Below are 21243 nucleotides of genomic sequence, written 5' to 3' on the forward strand. Positions count from 1 at the left end.
ATTTTGAGTATATAAAAGTAACGCGATCTCTCATCATTAGTGAACAGGGCGGTTATATCATTTAACTTAGTAAGATGTGCCACAACAGTTTCAGATTCATAGCCATAAAACGGATCAGATTCAACCAAAGTAATTATATCAGGATCAACAGAGAATTCATAATCCTTATCAGGAACACATATAGGTGAAGTAGCAAAAGCAGGGCCAGGTTTCATTTTATCTCTAAGAGATTCTTTGTTCCATTTAACTAATAACCTCTTAAGCTCATATCTATGTCTACAAGCTAAAATAGCGGTAGAAGATTCCATATCAAAAAGATAGCCCTCAGGAATAACAGGCATATTTTCATCATCACTATCATCATCGTATTCAGATTCAATAATTTCTTTTTCTCTAGCCCTAGCAATTTGTTCATCAAGAAATTCACCAAGGGGCACAGTAATATCAGTCATAGAAGCAGTTTCATCATAAGTATCATGCATGGCATCATCAATAACATGCGACATATCAGAACGAATAGCAGAAGCAGGTGTAGGTGTCGCAAACTTACTCATAACAGAAGGTGAATCAAGTGCAGAGCTAGATGGCAGTTCGTTACCTCCCCTTGTAGTTGAGGGATAGATCTTGGTTTTTGGATCTCTCAAGTTCTTCATAGTGATAAGCAGATATAAATCCCAAGTGACTCAAAGAATAGAGCTATGCTCCCCGGCAATGGCGCCAGAAATTAGTCTTGATAACCCACAAGTATAGGGGATCGCAACAGCTTTCGAGGGTAGAGTATTCAACCCAATTTATTGATTCGACACAAGGGGAGCCAAAGAATATTCTCAAGTATTAGCGGCTGAGTTGTCAATTCAACCACACCTGGAAACTTAGTATCTGCAGCAAAGTGTTTAGTAGCAAAGTAATATGATAGTGGTGATAGCGGCAACAAAAGTAAAGACAGCAAAAGTAATGTTTTTGGTATTTTGTAGTGATTGTAACAGTAGCAGCGGGAAAGTAAATACGTGTAAACCAGTATATGAAAAACTCGTAGGCACCGGATCAGTGATGGATAATTATGCCGAATGCGGTTCGTCATGTCACAGTCATAACATAGGGTGACATAGAACTAGCTCCAATTCATCAATGTAATGTAGGCATGTATTCCGTATATAGTCATACGTGCTTATGCAAAAGAACTTGCATGGCACCTTTTGTCCTACCCTTCCGTGGCAGCGGGGTCCTATTGGAAACTAAGGGATATTAAGGCATCCTTTTAATAGAGAACCGGAACAAAGCATTAGCACATAGTGAATACATGAACTCCTCAAACTATGGTCATCACCGGGAGTGGTCCCGATTATTGTCACTTCGGGGTTGCCGGATCATAACACATAGTAGGTGACTATAGACTTGCAAGATAGGATCAAGAACTCACATATATTCATGAAAACATAATAGGTTCAGATTTGAAATCATGGTACTCGGGCCCTAGTGACAAGCATTAAGCATAGCAAAGTCATAGCAACATCAATCTCAGAACATAATGGATACTAGGGATCAAACCCTAACAAAACTAACTCGATTACATGATAAATCTCATCCAACCCATCACCGTCCAGCAAGCCTACGATGGAATTACTCACGCACGGCGGTGAGCATCATGAAATTGGTGATGGAGGATGGTTGATGATGACGACGGCGATGAATCCCCCTCTTCGGAGCCCCGAACGGACTCCAGATCAGCCCTCCCGAGAGGTTTTAGGGCTTGGCGGCGGCTTCGTATCGTAAAATGCGATGATTTCTTCTCTCTGATTTTTTCTCTCTTTGAAAGCAAATATATAGAGTTGGAGTTGGCGTCGGAGGGCATCCAGGGGGCCCACGAGGTAGGGGGCGCGCCCTAGGGGGGCGTGCCCCCCACCCTCGTGAGAAGGGTGTGGGCCCCCTGGTCTTCATCTTTGGCGAGGATTTTTTATTATTTTTTCTAAGATGTTCCTTGGAGTTTTAGGTCATTCCGAGAATATTTGTTTTCTGCACATAAAACAACACCATGGCAATTCTGCTGAAAACAGCGTCAGTCCGGGTTAGTTCCATTCAAATCATACAAGTTAGAGTCCAAAACAAGGGCAAAAGTGTTTGGAAAAGTAGATACGACCGAGACGTATCACTTATCATGTTCCGGATACACTTCTGGAGTCCGTCCAGCTCCACCGATGAACCCTAGGACAGGCCCTTCTCCTTCCAGGAAGTGTGATAGAGGCTAAGGTGTCCCGATGTTTCGATGAGATGGTGGCTATCATTTTCTGTGGGAGTCGACCTTGACGATCCGACTACGAACGTGCGAGACGTCGCGCCTTAGCAATCGCTAAACCAACTTCCGAGGGTTATTGACCACGCCGGAGCACGATCAACCTGACCACGAGGGTCTGTTTCCTGCGAGCAAACGAAGAACAAGCAAGAAACTGAGATTGCAATCGGGATATTGCGAATATAAGATGAAAGCTTTATTGATCAAGGTGGGGTTCTGTGACATCTTGGTCTGGTCGTTGGACACAAACGAAGTACGCGAAGTTGCAGCTATGGCGAACTTTTAATCTAAACAAAACCCAAAGTCTAAACGACGCCCTATGGGCTGTATATATGGAGGAAGAGGGGGGAATTTCGTGGCCCTTGAGGGTGGGGTCCGAAACCAACCCTAACTCTTGTTTCCCCACACATACGGACTCTAAAAATAGCCTATACTTAAGTATTTCGAAATTACATGGGCCTGGCCCATTAATAAGGTGACGCAGCACCTAGAATAGTATATGGACGAATATTATGAAGTGGCATCTTGTATATTTCGTCCAAGGCTTCATGCACTCCTTATGGCAGCTTCAAAGTCCTGAAATCATCACTTGTAACTCCGTCCTTGATCCCCTTGCGCATGCCATCAACTCCATGCGTGTTCTTACTCCAATGTTCATCCTTCTCCAAGCTAGGCCCTTCATTTGTAAGCAAAACAAATGTATCCAATTTAGGCAGCATCATAATCTCATGAACATTAGAATCATTACCAAGAAACGAAAGTACCTGGTAATTTAATTGGCGTGCGCGAGCTCTAGTAATTGGTCCAGTATATGTAACAGTAGGGGCTGTGGGTGTAACAATGGTATTGATATCCTCATCATCCTCCCCTTCTTGAAATGAAGTCGTCCTCGACGGAAGCGCATCTTCCTCACCCAAATAAGGCTTCAAATCTGCAATGTTAAAAGTGGGACTAACCCCAAAATCTACAGGTAGCTCAAGTTTATATGCATTATCATTTATTTTCTCTAACACCTTAAAAGGACCATCAACGCGTGGCATTAGCTTTGATTTGCGCAGATTAGGAAATCTATCTTTACGCAAATGTAACCAAACAAGATCTCCAGGCGCAAACACAACATGTTTTCTACCCTTATCTCCAGCAAGTTTATATTTAGCATTCATACGCTCAATGTTTTTCTTAGTTAACTCATGCATTTTTAAAATCAATTCAGAATGTTCTTTAGCATCAAAATTAACCTTCTCTGAAGATGGAAGAGGCAACAAATCAATAGGTGCACGAGGTAGGAAACCATACACAATTTCAAAAGGGCACATCTTAGTAGTAGAATGCAATGAGCGATTATAAGCAAATTCAATATGAGGCAAGCATTCTTCCCACATTTTCTTGTTATTCTTCTGATAAAAGCAAAGGTGTCCCGATGTTTCGATGAGATGGTGGCTATCGTTTTCTGTGGGAGTCGACCTTGACGATCCGACTACGAACGTGCGAGACGTCGTGCCTTAGCAATCGCTAAACCAACTTCCGAGGGTTATTGACCACGCCGGAGCACGATCAACCTGACCACGAGGGCTTGTTTCCTGTGAGCAAACGAAGAACAAGCAAGAAACTGAGATTGCAATCGGGATATTGCGAATATAAGATGAAAGCTTTATTGATCAAGGTGGGGTTCTGTGACGTCTTGGTCTGGTCGTTGGACACAAACGAAGTACGAAAAGTTGCAGCTATGGCGAACTTTTAATCTAAACAAAACCCCAAAGTCTAAACGACGCCCTAAGGGCTGTATATATGGAGGAAGAGAGGGGAATTTCGTGGCCCTTGAGGGTGGGGTCCGAAACCAACCCTAACTCTTGTTTCCCCACACATACGGACTCTAAAAATAGCCTATACTTAAGTATTTCGAAATTACATGGGCCTGGCCCATTAATAAGGTGACGCAGCACCTAGAATAGCCTATGGACGAATATTATGAAGTGGCATCTTGTATATTTCGTCCATGGCTTCATGCACTCCTTATGGCGGCTTCAAAGTCCTGAAATCATCACTTGTAACTCCGTTCTTGATCCCCTTGCGCATGCCATCAACTCCATGCGTGTTCTTGCTCCAATGTTCATCCTTCTCCAAGCTAGGCCCTTCATTTGAAAGCAAAACAAATGTATCCAATTTAGGCAGCATCATAATCTCATGAACATTAGAATCATTACCAAGAAACGAAAGTACCTGGTAATTTAATTGGCGTGCGCGAGCTCTAGTAATTGGTCCAGTATATGTAACAGTAGGGGCTGTGGGTGTAACAATGGTATTGATGTCCTCATCATCCTCCCCTTCTTGAAATGAAGTCATCCTCGACGGAATCTCATCTTCCTCACCCAAATAAGGCTTCAAATCTGCAATGTTAAAAGTGGGACTAACCCCAAAATCTGCAGGTAGCTCAAGTTTATATGCATTATCATTTATTTTCTCTAAAACCTTAAAAGGACCATCAGCACGTGGCATTAGCTTTGATTTGCGCAGATTAGGAAATCTATCTTTACGCAAATGTAACCAAACAAGATCTCCAGGTGCAAACACAACATGTTTTCTACCCTTATCTCCAGCAAGTTTATATTTAGCATTCATACGCTCAATGTTTTCCTTAGTTAACTCATGCATTTTTAAAATCAATTCAGAATGTTCTTTAGCATCAAAATTAACCTTCTCCGAAGATGGAAGAGGCAACAAATCAATAGGTGCACGAGGTAGGAAACCATACACAATTTCAAAAGGGCACATGTTAGTAGTAGAATGCAATGAACGATTATAAGCAAATTCATATGAGGCAAGCATTCTTCCCACATTTTCTTGTTATTCTTCAAAACAGCCCTAAGCATAGTAGACAATGATCTATTGACTACTTCAGTTTGTCCATCAGTTTGGGGGTGACAAGTAGTACTAAAAAGCAGCTTAGTCCCCAACTTAGCCCATAAACATCTCCAAAAGTGGCTAAGAAATTTAGTATCATGATCTGAAACAATAGTATTTGGCACACCATGTAAGCGAATAATTTCACGAAAGAACAAATCAGCAACATTAACAGCATCATCGCTTTTATGACATGGTATAAAGTGTGCCATTTTCGAGAACCTATCCACGACAACAAATATGCTATCCCTCCCCTTCTTTGTTCTAGGTAAACCTAAAACAAAGTCCATAGATATATCCTCCCAAGGAACACTAGGTACTGGCAAAGGCATATATAAACCATGAGGATTGAGTCGTGACTTAGCTCTTTGACATGTAGTGCAGCGAGCAACAAAACGCTCAACATCCCGTCTCATCTTTGGCCAAAAGAAATGTGTAGCAAGTATATCCTCCGTCTTCTTGACGCCAAAGTGTCCCATTAATCCTCCTCCATGCGCCTCCTGCAACAACAAAAGACGAACGGAGCTAGCTGGAATGCATAGCTTGTTAGCACGAAACACAAATCCATCGTTAAGAACGAACTTGTTCCAAGTTCTCCCTTCCTTACAATTCTGCAATACATCTTTAAATTCAGCATCATTAACATATTGATCCTTGATGGTCTCCAAACCAAATATTTTAAAGTCAAGTTGTGAAAGCATAGTATAACGACGAGACAAGGCATCAACAATAACATTTTCTTTACCCTTCTTGTGTTTAATCACATAAGGGAAAGTCTCAATGAATTCAACCCATTTAGCATGTCGACGGTTCAGTTTTGCTTGACTTTTAATGTGTTTCAAAGATTCATGATCAGAATGTATAACAAATTCCTTGGGCCATAAATAATGTTGCCATGTTTCTAAGGTCCGAACAAGAGCATATAATTCTTTATCATAAGTAGAATAGTTCAGACTAGGCCCACTCAATTTTTCAGAAAAGTATGCAACAGGTTTTCCATCTTGTAATAACACACCTCCTAATCCAATTCCACTAGCATCACATTCAAGCTCAAAAGTCTTATTGAAATTAGGAAGTTGGAGTAAAGGAGCATGTGTCAACTTATCTTTTAATACCGTGAAGGCTTCTTCCTGTGCGGTACCCCAAACAAAAGGTACATCCTTCTTTGTAAGCTCGTTGAGAGCTGCAGCAATGGTGCTGAAATCTCTCACAAAACGCCTATAGAAACCAGCGAGGCCAAGGAAACTCCTCACTTATGTGACCGTTTTGGGCTGCGGCCAACTCTCAATAGCTTCAATCTTGGCTTTATCAACTTCAATTCCCTGTGGAGTAACAACATAGCCAAGAAAAGATACTCGGTCGGTGCAAAAGGTGCACTTTCCAAGGTTACCAAACAAACGTGCATCACGTAGAGCAATAAAAACAACACGTAAATGTTCCAAATGTTCCTCCAAAGATTTGCTATGAATCAATATGTCATCAAAGTAAACTACCACAAATCGTCCAATGAAAGCACGTAAAACTTCGTTCATTAACCTCATGAAAGTACTAGGTGCATTAGTTAACCCAAAAGGCATGACTAACCACTCATATAATCCAAACTTAGTTTTAAATGCTGTTTTCCATTCATCTCCCAATTTCATACGAATTTGATGGTAACCACTACGCAAATCAACTTTGGAGAATATTGTAGAGCCACTCAATTCATCAAGCATATCATCTAGCCTAGGAATAGGATGACGATAACGAATAGTAATATTATTAATGCCTCTACAATCAACGCACATACGCGACGTACCATCCTTTTTCGGCACTAAAATGATAGGAACAGCACAAGGACTAAGGGATTCGCGTATATAACCTTTGTCGAGCAGTTCTTGTACTTGACGCATAATCTCCTTCGTCTCCTCTGGATTGGTACGGTATGGTGCACGGTTGGGTAATGATGCACCGGGAATTAAGTCAATTTGATGCTCAATCCCGCGAATAGGTGGTAATCCCGGTGGCACGTCTTGTGGAAAGACGTCGGCGAACTCCTGCAAAATGTTAGTGACAGCAGGAGGCAAAGAGGAAGGCACGTCCTTGAATGAAAATAATGCCTCTTTGCACACAAAAGCATAGCAAACAGATTTGCTAAAATCTAGATCATCAATATCAGATTTGGTGGCAAGTAAACATGCACTTTTCAATTTAATTTCAGAAGCAACACTAGATTGTTTATTATTATTAGGCTGCATTTGTTGCTCAAATTCTTTTGCCACAATCTGATTTTCACTCTTAGTTTTCTCCTGTTTTGCTTTATTAGCTCTATTAATATCATCTTTCAAAATGGAATCAGGAGTCATAGGAAGCAAAGTAATATTTTTATCCTTATGAACAAGAGTATACTGATTGTTTCTACCATAGTGAATAGAATTTTTATCAAATTGCCATGGTCTACCAAGTAATAAGGAACATGCTTGCATAGGTACGACATGACAATCAACATAATCAGCATATGTAGAGATACTAAAATGCACACGAACAGTACGTGTTACCTTAACCTTGCCGCTGTTGTTGAACCATTGGATGTAGTAAGGATGTGGATGTGGTCTTGTGGTGAGAGATAGCTTCTCCACCATCTCGATGCTAGCCAAGTTGTTGCAACTCCCTCCATCGATGATCACGCGAACAGAACGTTCCTTCACAACTCCCTTTGTATGGAACAAATTATGCCTCTGATTTTGCTCAGCTTGTGTAACCTGCACACTCAAAACACGTTGAGCAACTAAACATTCATACCTGTCAGCATCTTCAGGAGCCATGTATTGCGTCTCATGATCAGAATCGTCTCCACCGTGTTCGTCACGTGTAATAAGAGCCAAAGTCTCCTCATCATAGTCACTAGCGGACTCATACCCACCATCCTCAGTAACAATCATCACACGCTTAGATGGGCATTCTCGCGCATAATGACCTCCACCCTTGCAACGTCGACAAATAATATCATGTGTTTGCCCTGTTGATGCCATGGATGAAGCAGAGCTCTTTGCAGGCCCAGAAGGTGTGCTCTTGGCAGATAGTGGTGATTGTGCCTGCTTTATTGTATCACGGTTGGAGGTGGCAGCCGACGGAGGCGCCGGTGTAGCAGAACGTGTGGAAGTAGATGATGCACGTGGTGTCCATGAAGAAGGTCGACCTGCAGAAAAGTTAGTCCGTGCCAATGCCTGTCGATCCTGCACTTCATGTTCAGCTTTACAAGCAAGATGGAATAAACGAGTGATATTAGTATACTCCTTATACTCTAGAATCGTCTGAATCTCTCTATTTAATCCACCCATAAAACGTGCAAGCATAGCTTCATTCTCCTCAACAATACCACATCTAATCATGCCAGTTTGTAATTCCTGATAATATTCTTCTACAGAATTTTTTCCCTGTCTTAAGCACTGCAATTTTTGAAGTAATTCACGTTGATAATATGGTGGAACCCAACGAGTACGCATAGCAGTTTTCAAAGCAGCCCAAGTAGCAGGAATGGGATATAATCTACAATGCTCAGACCACCAAACACATGCAAAACTAGTGAATGCACAAACAGCAGCAGGAACACGTCTCTCCTCGGGATATTGTAAACATGTAAATCGTTGTTCAGTTTCTAACTCCCAAGTAAGATATATATCAGGAACATATCTACCCTCAAATGGTGGAATATTCAATTTTAGTTTAGGGAGATGGTCATGATCTCGTACCTGAGGGTGAGCCCTACCATTGCCATTATTTGCATGTGGACGACCTGATGGTTGCTGTGCTGGTGGTGGCACGTAGTTCTGATTTTGATCAACCTCATCCTCGTAATCGCCAGCAAAATCATCCTCCTCCGCATCAGCAGCAGGAGCCACAGAAGTAGCAACAGCAGGACCAACAGTTTGGCCAGGTGCAAGAGGGAGATGGCTCGCTCGGCGGAGGGCTGTTTCACGATGTGTAGGTAGTCGTCGTTGTTGTTGTTGTAGAGGTGCGTTAGGTGCAGCCGGTGGTGGTGGTGGAAGACGCGCGAGCAATTCATTAAACCTATTATCGAGCTTTGTTTCGAACGTCTTCTCCATGTCATCTATCTTCTCCATGGCCTCTTCAAATCTGTTTAGCACATCCTGCACCTGTCCATTCATCATTTGCTGAAATTTATCATGCAACTCCTGATTCGTCATGTTCTCCCAGTCAGTCTCGTCGGCTTGTGATCCTGCCATGGTTAGCAACAATAGAAAACACACAAGAATATGATCCTACAGAATACTAACAAGAGGTGGTGGTGGCGGGTGTCACAAATCCGTCAAGCAAATCTCAAATTCTTACCAGTTCTTACCCAGCAGCAGGCGGTGATCGGCAACCGTTGTAGTCAAAACTCTCAAAAGCTTGGATAGAGCGATTGCCAGGGAGAGTCAAACGCACGACGTAGAGGTATGTGGAGCTGGGAAGGCTTATAGTATGGTAGCAAAAAGGGTCAGCAATAATCAATTCAGAGATGCAAAGTTGAATAAACGCTCAACGACGGTACTGTGCTGGTCCTAGGCTAGACCGTGCTAGAGACGCGAGCCTAGAACACTAACAAAATCACGGCGCTGCACGTAAATAAGGGAAAAGCACACTCTGGAACTTTTTTTTCGCTTTTTTTTTGCGCTCCTCTTTTTTTTGTGCTCCTCTTTTTTTTGCGAAAATTACTATAATGGCGAGTGTCTCAAAACTCTTCCCTCGTCAAACTGATAGGATGGGCACGAAATTTTTTTTTTCACTTTTTTTTCGGAAATCAGGGCAGCGACGACGAAAAAGTGTGACAAAAAATCACTATGATGGCACGTGGCTCAAAAGACTCAGAAAAACCTAAAAATAGGATAGGGAAAAAATATTTTTGCCCGTGAAAATTTTGGCCTAAAAACTGCCCGCGGGTCTCCACTCTTTTTTTTTTCCGAGACCTACGCAGGCAAGGAAACACGAATCGGAATTGAGATTGATCTCAAGAACAAACCTAATATGAGAAGAACTCGGATTGGTGGTGGATATATGGTTACAGATTGGTGGTGGTATATGGATACAGATTGGTGGTGGTATATGGATACGGATTGGTGGTGGTATATGGATACGGATTCAGAACGGTGGCGGATAAGCAATGGTGGTAGATGGGCGATGATGATGGTGCGGCGGCGGCGTGACAACTTATGACCAGAACTCGAAACTCTAAAAGACTAGACTCTAAGACCAGCAACTTGACACGACGATGCAACCGCAAATTCAACAAAGCAAAAAACCCTAAAAAGATTATGCAAAGGATCAGATTGGTTCGGATATGATGAACTAACCCTAATTTTTTTTGTGGCTTTTTCGTGGACTGTAGGTATGAAGAACAGACTCGATCTAATCTACGAAAAACTGTAAAAATCTCACCGAGCAACCTGGAAATCTGATACCACTTGATAAAAGCAAAGGTGTCCCGATGTTTCGATGAGATGGTGGCTATCGTTTTCTGTGGGAGTCGACCTTGACGATCCGACTACGAACGTGCGAGACGTCGCGCCTTAGCAATCGCTAAACCAACTTCCGAGGGGTTATTGACCACACCGGAGCACGATCAACCTGACCACGAGGGCCTGTTTCCTGCGAGCAAACGAAGAACAAGCAAGAAACTGAGATTGCAATCGGGATATTGCGAATATAAGATGAAAGCTTTATTGATCAAGGTGGGGTTCTGTGACGTCTTGGTCTGGTCGTTGGACACAAACGAAGTACGCAAAGTTGCAGCTATGGCGAACTTTTAATCTAAACAAAACCCCAAAGTCTAAACGACGCCCTAAGGGCTGTATATATGGAGGAAGAGAGGGGAATTTCGTGGCCCTTGAGGGTGGGGTCCGAAACCAACCCTAACTCTTGTTTCCCCACACATACGGACTCTAAAAATAGCCTATACTTAAGTATTTCGAAATTACATGGGCCTGGCCCATTAATAAGGTGACGCAGCACCTAGAATAGCCTATGGACGAATATTATGAAGTGGCATCTTGTATATTTCGTCCATGGCTTCATGCACTCCTTATGGCGGCTTCAAAGTCCTGAAATCATCACTTGTAACTCCGTTCTTGATCCCCTTGCGCATGCCATCAACTCCATGCGTGTTCTTGCTCCAATGTTCATCCTTCTCCAAGCTAGGCCCTTCATTTGAAAGCAAAACAAATGTATCCAATTTAGGCAGCATCATAATCTCATGAACATTAGAATCATTACCAAGAAACGAAAGTACCTGGTAATTTAATTGGCGTGCGCGAGCTCTAGTAATTGGTCCAGTATATGTAACAGTAGGGGCTGTGGGTGTAACAATGGTATTGATGTCCTCATCATCCTCCCCTTCTTGAAATGAAGTCATCCTCGACGGAAGCTCATCTTCCTCACCCAAATAAGGCTTCAAATCTGCAATGTTAAAAGTGGGACTAACCCCAAAATCTGCAGGTAGCTCAAGTTTATATGCATTATCATTTATTTTCTCTAAAACCTTAAAAGGACCATCAGCACGTGGCATTAGCTTTGATTTGCGCAGATTAGGAAATCTATCTTTACGCAAATGTAACCAAACAAGATCTCCAGGTGCAAACACAACATGTTTTCTACCCTTATCTCCAGCAAGTTTATATTTAGCATTCATACGCTCAATGTTTTCCTTAGTTAACTCATGCATTTTTAAAATCAATTCAGAACGTTCTTTAGCATCAAAATTAACCTTCTCCGAAGATGGAAGAGGCAACAAATCAATAGGTGCACGAGGTAGGAAACCATACACAATTTCAAAAGGGCACATCTTAGTAGTAGAATGCAATGAACGATTATAAGCAAATTCATATGAGGCAAGCATTCTTCCCACATTTTCTTGTTATTCTTCAAAACAGCCCTAAGCATAGTAGACAATGATCTATTGACTACTTCAGTTTGTCCATCAGTTTGGGGGTGACAAGTAGTACTAAAAAGCAGCTTAGTCCCCAACTTAGCCCATAAACATCTCCAAAAGTGGCTAAGAAATTTAGTATCACGATCTGAAACAATAGTATTTGGCACACCATGTAAGCGAATAATTTCATGAAAGAACAAATCAGCAACATTAACAGCATCATCGCTTTTATGACATGGTATAAAGTGTGCCATTTTCGAGAACCTATCCACGACAACAAATATGCTATCCCTCCCCTTCTTTGTTCGAGGTAAACCTAAAACAAAGTCCATAGATATATCCTCCCAAGGAACACTAGGTACTGGCAAAGGCATATATAAACCATGAGGATTGAGTCGTGACTTAGCTCTTTGACATGTAGTGCAGCGAGCAACAAAACGCTCAACATCCCGTCTCATCTTTGGCCAAAAGAAATGTGTGGCAAGTATATCCTCCGTCTTCTTGACGCCAAAGTGTCCCATTAATCCTCCTCCATGCGCCTCCTGCAACAACAAAAGACGAACGGAGCTAGCTGAAATGCATAGCTTGTTAGCACGAAACACAAATCCATCGTTAAGAACGAACTTGTTCCAAGTTATCCTTTCCTTACAATTCTGCAATACATCTTTAAATTCAGCATCATGAACATATTGATCTTTGATGGTCTCCAAACCAAATATTTTAAAGTCAAGTTGTGAAAGCATAGTATAACGATGAGACAAGGCATCAGCAATAACATTTTCTTTACCCTTCTTGTGTTTAATGACATAAGGGAAAGTCTCAATGAATTCAACCCATTTAGCATGTCTACGGTTCAGTTTTGCTTGACTTTTAATGTGTTTCAAAGATTCATGATCAGAATGTATAACAAATTCCTTGGGCCATAAATAATGTTGCCATGTTTCTAAGGTCCGAACAAGAGCATATAATTCTTTATCATAAGTAGAATAGTTCAGACTAGGCCCACTCAATTTTTCAGAAAAGTATGCAACAGGTTTTCCATCTTGTAATAACACACCTCCTAATCCAATTCCACTAGCATCACATTCAAGCTCAAAAGTCTTATTGAAATTAGGAAGTTGGAGTAAAGGAGCATGTGTCAACTTATCTTTTAATACCGTGAAGGCTTCTTCCTGTGCGGTACCCCAAACAAAAGGTACATCCTTCTTTGTAAGCTCGTTGAGAGCTGCAGCAATGGTGCTGAAATCTCTCACAAAACGCCTATAGAAACCAGCGAGGCCAAGGAAACTCCTCACTTGTGTGACCGTTTTGGGCTGCGGCCAACTCTCAATAGCTTCAATCTTGGCTTTATCAACTTCAATTCCCTGTGGAGTAACAACATAGCCAAGAAAAGATACTCGGTCGGTGCAAAAGGTGCACTTTCCAAGGTTTCCAAACAAACGTGCATCACGTAGAGCAATAAAAACAACACGTAAATGTTCCAAATGTTCCTCCAAAGATTTGCTATAAATCAATATGTCATCAAAGTAAACTACCACAAATCGTCCAATGAAAGCACGTAAAACTTCGTTCATTAACCTCATGAAAGTACTAGGTGCATTAGTTAACCCAAAAGGCATGACTAACCACTCATATAATCCAAACTTAGTTTTAAATGCTGTTTTCCATTCATCACCCAATTTCATACGAATTTGATGGTATCCACTACGCAAATCAACTTTGGAGAATATTGTAGAGCCACTCAATTCATCAAGCATATCATCTAGCCTAGGAATAGGATGACGATAACGAATAGTAATATTATTAATGCCTCTACAATCAACGCACATACGCGACGTACCATCCTTTTTCGGCACTAAAATGATAGGAACAACACAAGGACTAAGGGATTCGCGTATATAACCTTTGTCGAGCAGTTCTTGTACTTGACGCATAATCTCCTTCGTCTCCTCTGGATTGGTACGGTATGGTGCACGGTTGGGTAGCGAAGCACCGGGAATTAAGTCAATTTGATGCTCAATCCCTCGAATAGGTGGTAATCCCGGTGGCACGTCTTGTGGAAAGACGTCAGCGAACTCCTGCAAAATGTTAGTGACAGCAGGGGGCAAAGAGGAAGGCACGTCCTCGAATGAAAATAATGCCTCTTTGCACACAAAAGCATAGCAAACAGATTTGCTGAAATCTAGCTCATCAATATCAGATTTGGTGGCAAGTAAACATGCACTTTTCAATTTAATTTCAGAAACAACAGTAGATGGTTTATTGTTAGGCTTCATTTGGTGCTCAAATTCTTTTGCCATAATCTGATTTTTCACTCTTATTTGTCTCCTGTTTTGCTTTATTAGCTCTATTAATATCATCTTTCAAAATGGAATCAGGAGTCATAGGAAGCAAAGTAATATTTTTATCGTTATGAACAAGAGTATACTGATTGTTTCTACCATGGTGTACAGAATTTTTATCAAATTGCCATGGTCTACCAAGTAATAAGGAACATGCTTGCATAGGTACCACATCACAATCAACATAATCAGCATATGTAGAGATACTAAAATGCACACGAACAGTACGTGTTACCTTAACCTTGCCGCTGTTGTTGAACCATTGGATGTAGTAAGGATGTGGATGTGGTCTTGTGGTGAGAGATAGCTTCTCCACCACCTCCATGCTAGCCAAGTTATTGCAGCTCCCTCCATCAATGATCACGCGAACAGAACGTTCCTTCACAACTCCCTTTGTATGGAACAAATTATGCCTCTGATTTTGCTCAGCTTGTGTAACCTGCACACTCAAAACACGTTGAGCTACTAAACATTCATACCTGTCAGCATCTTCAGGAGCCATGTATTGCGTCTCATGATCAGAATCGTCTCCACCGTGTTCGTCATGTGTAATAAGAGCCAAAGTCTCCTCATCATAGTCACTAGCGGACTCATACCCACCATCCTCAGTAACAATCATCACACGCTTAGATGGGCATTCTCTCGCATAATGACCTCCACCCTTGCAACGTCGACAAATAATATCATGTGTTTGCCCTGTTGATGCCATGGATGAAGAAGAGCTCTTTGCAGGCCCAGAAGGTGTGCTCTTGGCAGATAGTGGTGATTGTGCCTGCTTGATTGTATCACGGTTGGAGGTGGCAGCCGACGGAGGCGCCGGTGTAGCAGAACGTGTGGAAGTAGATGATGCACGTGGTGTCCATGAAGAAGGTCGACCTGCAGAAAAGTTAGTCCGCGCCAATGCCTGTCGATCCTGCACTTCACGTTCAGCTTTACAAGCAAGATGGAATAAACGAGTGATATTAGTATACTCCTTATACTCTAGAATCGTCCGAATCTCTCTATTTAATCCACCCATAAAACGTGCAAGCATAGCTTCATTCTCCTCAACAATACCACATCTAATCATGCCAGTTTGTAATTCCTGATAATATTCTTCTACAGAATTTTTTCCCTGTCTTAAGCGCTGCAATTTTTGAAGTAATTCACGTTGATAATATGAAAAGTTGGGGTTCCACTGTGGATCTGACAAGGCGGTAGTCCTACACATCTCGTAGATGCGAATTGTAGCGATGGCTAGACAATACAATAAAACCCGAGTCTAAACCCTAACTTAACCTAGCTATTTATTAAAGCAGATGTCGCCTGGGGCTGATCGGACACCGGTCCGTACGGCGACCGAGTGCTGCACGTAGGAAGTAGTCAAATCGTGTTGGCCCACCATGGCCCAAAACGTGGTGTCTCTTGGTCCATGCAACAAAAATCAATTGGCTTGGGTCTTGTGGCGTCTGCTTCCTGTACCATGGCATGCACGATGGATGGGATGGATGGTGCGGTGCGTGCATGCATGCAAGGACGGTTGAGAGCATGCACGCAAAGAGTGTTGTTCCATTTGGTTTAAAGGCTCCTCTTCAATTGATTGTTTGATCCCTTGGTTTCTGAGTACAATTAAATCAGAACATGAGTGTAATATCATATTCTCGTTAGCTAAATCATATGTACAAAGGAGCGATAGTACCTGGCCATTTATTTGTCTCGCTCGCGCTCTAGTAATAGGACCAGGTGGAATAACTGATGTAGGAGTCGCGGCGGGTGTAACAATAGAAGAGATGTCCTCATCATCCCCCCTTCTTGAATCGAAGTCGTCCTCGACGGCATCTCATCGTCATCACCCAAATAAGGCTTTAAATCTGCAACGTTAAATGCGGGACTAATCCGAAATTCTGCAGGCAAATCAAGCTTATATGCATTCTCATTAATTTTTTTAAGCACTTTAAAAGGTCCATCCGCACGAGGCATTAATTTTGACTTTCGTAAATCAGGGAAGCGGTCTTTTCGCAAATGTAACCATACTAAATCACCTGGTTCAAACACAATACTTTTCCTACCCTGACTACCAGCAAGTTTATACTTGGCATTCATGCGTTCAATATTTTTCTTAGTCATCTCATGCATTTTCAATACTAACTCAGCACGTTCTTTAGCATCAAGGTTTACCTTCTCCGAAGATGGAATAGGTAATAAATCAATTGGCGCACGAGGTATAAATCCATAAACAATCTCGAAAGGGCATAATTTTGTGGTGGAATGAACGGAACGATTATAAGCAAACTCTACATGAGGCAGGCAATCTTCCCACATTTTTAAGTTCTTTTTCAAAACAGCCCTAAGCATAGTAGACAATGTTCGATTAACCACTTCAGTTTGACCATCTGTTTGAGGATGACATGTAGTACTAAATAAAAGCTTAGTCCCCAATTTTGTCCACAACACCCTCCAAAAGTGGCTAAGAAATTTTGTGTCACGATCAGAAACAATTGTATTTGGCACACCATGTAAACGAACTACTTCTCTAAAGAACAAATCAGCAATGTAAGTAGCATCGTCACTTTTATGACAAGGTATAAAATGTGCCATCTTAGAGAATCTATCGACAACAACAAATATACTATCCCTCCCCCGTCGTGTTCTAGGCAGTCCTAATACAAAGTCCATAGATATATCTTCCCAAGGAGTGCTAGGAACAGGAAGAGGCATATATAAACCATGTGGGTTCAAGTGTGACTTAGCTTTTTGGCATGTCGTGCAGCGTGCAACATATCTCTCCACATCCCTTCTCATTTTTGGCCAAAAGAAATGACTAGCAAGGATGTCTTCTGTCTTCTTGACGCCAAAATGTCCCATAAGTCCTCCTCCATGCGACTCATGTAACAACAAAAGACGAATAGAGCTATCTGGGATGCATAGCTTGTTAGCGCGAAAAACAAATCCGTCATTAATGACGAACTTGTTCCAAGTTCTACCCTCTTTGCAATTGAGCAATATATCTTTAAAGTCAACATCATTAGCGTATTGCTCTTTTATAGTTTCAAGTCCAAAAATTTTGAAATCAAGTTGTGATAACATAGTATAGCGTCTAGACAAGGCATCGACAATAACATTCTCCTTCCCTTTCTTGTGTTTAATAACATAAGGAAAGGATTAAATAAATTCAACCCATTTTGCGTGTCTACGATTCAGTTTGCTTTGACTTCTAATATGCTTGAGGGATTCATGATCAGAATGTATGACAAACTCCTTAGGCCATAAATAATGTTGCCATGTCTCCAAAGTCTGAACTAGTGCATAAAGTTCTTTATCATATGTTGAATAATTCAGACTAGGCCCACTGAGCTTTTCACTAAAGTATGCTACTGGTTTTCCTTCTTGCAATAAAACACCACCTAAACCAATGCCGCTAGCATCACATTCTAATTCAAACATCTTATTAAAATTAGGTAATTGCAGCAAAGGGGTGTGTGTAAGCTTATCTTTAAGAATAGTGAAGGCTTCCTCTTGTGCGTCGCTCCAAACAAATGGCACATTTTTCTTTGTGAGCTCGTTGAGTGGCGCTGCGATGGCACTAAAATCTTTCACGAACCGCCGGTAGAACCCAGCAAGTCCGAGAAAACTTCGTACCTGTGTGACCGAGTTAGGGGTCGGCCAACTCTGGATCGCTTCAACCTTGGCTTTATCAACTTCAATTCCCTGCGCTGTCACAACATAGCCAAGAAAAGCGACTCGATCCGTGCAAAAAGTGCACTTCTCGATATTACCAAATAAACATGCATCACGCAGAGCAGAAAAAACAGCACGCAAATGGTCTAAGTGTTCCTCTAGTGACTTGCTATAAATCAAAATATCATCGAAATATACTACCACAAATCGTCCAATAAAAGCTCGCAAAACTTCATTCATTAGTCTCATGAAAGTACTAGGTGCATTAGTCAATCCAAAAGGCATAACTAACCACTCATATAAACCAAATTTAGTTTTGAAAGCAGTTTTCCATTCATCACCTAGTTTCATACGAATATGATGGTAGCCACTACGCAAGTCCACTTTAGAAAACACAACTGAGCCACTAAGTTCATCAAGCATGTCATCTAATCTAGGAATAGGATGACGATATCGAATTGTAATATTATTGATGGCTCTACAATCAACACACATACGCGACGTACCGTCTTTTTTAGGAACAAGTAAAATTGGTACAGCACATGGACTAAGGGATTCACGAATGTAACCTTTTTCAAGTAGTTCGTGAACTTGTCGCTGAATCTCCTTAGTCTCCTCTGGATTAGTCCGGTACGGCGCACGGTTGGGTAATGAGGCGCCAGGGATCAAGTCAATTTGATGTTCAATTCCTCTCATAGGTGGCAGCCCCGGTGGTACTTCCTTTGGAAAAACATCATGATACTCCTGCAAAAGGTCAGCGACAACAGGAGGCAAAGAAGAAGGCATATCCTCAAATGAAAACAAAACTTCTTTGCAAATAAGAGCATAACATTCATCAGTATGAGCATCTAACTCAAAAATTTCAGCACGTGTAGCTAAGAAAGATACACCTTTCAATTTAATTTCTTTAGATGTGCTAGGATCAGATTTGTGCAGCTTATTAAATTGTTCTAACTCATCAACAACTTTCTGATTTTCAGATTGAGTACGCTCAATATTTGTGTTTCTACTAGCCCTAGCAAGATCATCTTTTAAAATTTGCTCAGGAGACATAGGGTGTAGAATGATTTTCTTTCCTTTATGTGTGAGAGTGTACTGATTAGTTCTACCATCATGTAAACATTGTTTATCATATTGCCATGGCCTTCCTAGTAACATAGAACAAGCTTGCATAGGCACAATATCGCAATCAATAGTGTCATGGTATGAACCTAAAGAAAAAGGAACTCTCACCATGCGTGTTACCTTTACCTTTCCACCATCATTAAACCATTGAATGTAGTATGGTTGTGGATGTTGTCGTGAAGGTAGGGAGAGCTTCTCCACCATGTCAATGCTTGCTAAATTGTTACAACTCCCTCCATCAATGATTATGCGAACGTAACGCTCCTTGACGACTCCTTTGATGTGGAAGAGATTGTGACGTTGATCCTTCTTTGCTTTGACAATCTGAGCACTAAGTACACGATGTGATATAAGACTCATGTACTTATCGGCGTCGTCAGCGGTCACATGTTCTTCCTCTTGCTCCGGTCTTGTGTCATCGTCTTCATGTGTAGCAAGCAAGGCATATGTGTCTTCATCAAAATCACTAGCAGAGTCGTACTCGCCGTCTTCACGAATGATCAATACACGCTTATTAGGACACTCCTTCATGACATGGCCAAATCCCTTGCAAGTGTGGCATTGGATATCCTTTGTTCTTTTGGAGGAAGCGGACGATGACGATGAACTTTTTGTTGGAATTTGTGTAGTACTTTTCAGTGGTGCCGAAGTGTGTGATGCTGAAGTTGATGAAGAAGGCCCCAGTCGAGAGGTTGCAGGTGCTGTTGTAGAGGTGCGAGTGGACGGGGCAGTAGGAGTGCGTGACGCCCATGTGGAAGTACGACCTGCAGAAAAATTAGGACGCAGTCTGGAACGACCCTGCACTTCATGTTCAGCATGTATAGCAAGATGGAATAAACGGGTCATTGAATGATAATCTTTATAAGCAAGTATGTCATAAATTTCTCTATTCAATCCACCCAAGAACCTAGCCATAGAGGCTTCCTCAGTCTCAACTAAACCACAACGTAACATGCCCATTTGCAATTCTTGATAATAGTCTTCCACAGATTTAGATCCTTGGTTCAAGCGTTGTAGTTTATTTAGCAAGTCACGTTCATAATATCCAGGAACAAAACGGTGACGCATTACTAATTTCAAAGCTTCCCAAGTGGCAGGAATATTATTAGGATGTTTATGACAATGTGCTCTCCACCAAACAGAAGCAAAATCACTAAACTCACTAGTTGCAGCCCTAACTCTTTTATCATCAGGAAAATCATGGCAAGCAAATTTTTGATCAACTAGTAATTCCCAGTCAAGATAAACATCTGGATCATATTTCCCATCAAAAGGAGGCATGAAAAATTTAATTCTACCCAAAGAATCATCATAGCCACGTACCTGAGGACGCTGGTGTCGTCCCATACCTTGTAGATTATTGCGTAGTCGACGATGATCACGATCATTGTTATCATTAACTGCATCAGGATCCTCAGAATCACCATCATAGTTGTCATCTTGGATGTCGTCGGCTATCGAGTTGGCGTTGCGAGGACGGGGCTGGTCGACGGCATCGGTGTATGAAAGAGGGTGCCCCAGGTCTCCTGTGAGTACCCGACGAGCTCGTTGCAGACCTGTGTTGGTGGCTGGAAGATGCAGAGCGGAAGTGGAGGCGGCACCTAGACGGGCATCCTGGGCATCAAGACGTTTCATAATAGATGCAAGTGTTTGGGTGAACGTCTCATTGATATCCTCGATCGACTTGAGACGCTTATCAAGTGCGCCCTCGAACGATGTGAACCGCTCGGTGTATGCATGCACATCCTCCTCAAGGCGTGCCACCGTGGCTTTCATGTTGTCTTCGTCACCTGCCATGGTTAGGACGGAACAAGAACAAAATCACAAGTATATTGCTCCTACAGTAACTATAGTGAGGCGGTGGAAAATGTCTCTCAACTCTCGAGCAATTACCAAGCTCTTACTAGTTCTTACCGTGCTGTAGTGGTTGTCGGCCGTTGGCGATGTCAAAAGTGATCAAAAGATTGATATAGCGATTACCAAGGGACCGAACAAGATACAATATAGGAAGTGGAGCTTGG

At 41.8% G+C, this 21243-nt stretch overlaps 2 protein-coding genes across 2 annotated transcripts in view; both read right to left on the reverse strand.

The window, feature by feature from the left end:
- LOC147959635 (uncharacterized) overlaps positions 1 to 15149 on the reverse strand; it is a 41706-nt gene extending 26557 nt beyond the window's left edge. The window contains exons 1-3 of the mRNA XM_087532796.1: positions 14550 to 15149; positions 13540 to 14239; positions 6569 to 7292 (exon numbers count right to left, since the gene is read on the reverse strand). Of these exons, the coding sequence (XP_087388922.1) occupies positions 6569 to 7292; positions 13540 to 14239; positions 14550 to 15149 (2024 nt within the window). The remainder of the gene's footprint in view (positions 1 to 6568; positions 7293 to 13539; positions 14240 to 14549) is intronic.
- An 848-nt stretch (positions 15150 to 15997) lies between these two features.
- Positions 15998 to 21019, reverse strand: LOC147959636 (uncharacterized). The gene is made up of 5 exons (XM_087532797.1): positions 20759 to 21019; positions 20546 to 20622; positions 19757 to 19986; positions 18196 to 19710; positions 15998 to 16038 (listed from the first exon to the last, which is right to left on the reverse strand). Exons 1-5 carry the CDS (start codon positions 21017 to 21019, stop codon positions 15998 to 16000), a joined length of 2124 nt encoding a protein of 707 aa, XP_087388923.1.
- Between the last annotated feature and the right edge of the window lie 224 nt (positions 21020 to 21243).

This window comes from Triticum urartu, chromosome 7A (assembly GCF_056163025.1).
Source record: "Triticum urartu cultivar PI428250 chromosome 7A, HENAU_Tu73, whole genome shotgun sequence".
Lineage (NCBI taxonomy): Eukaryota > Viridiplantae > Streptophyta > Magnoliopsida > Poales > Poaceae > Triticum > Triticum urartu.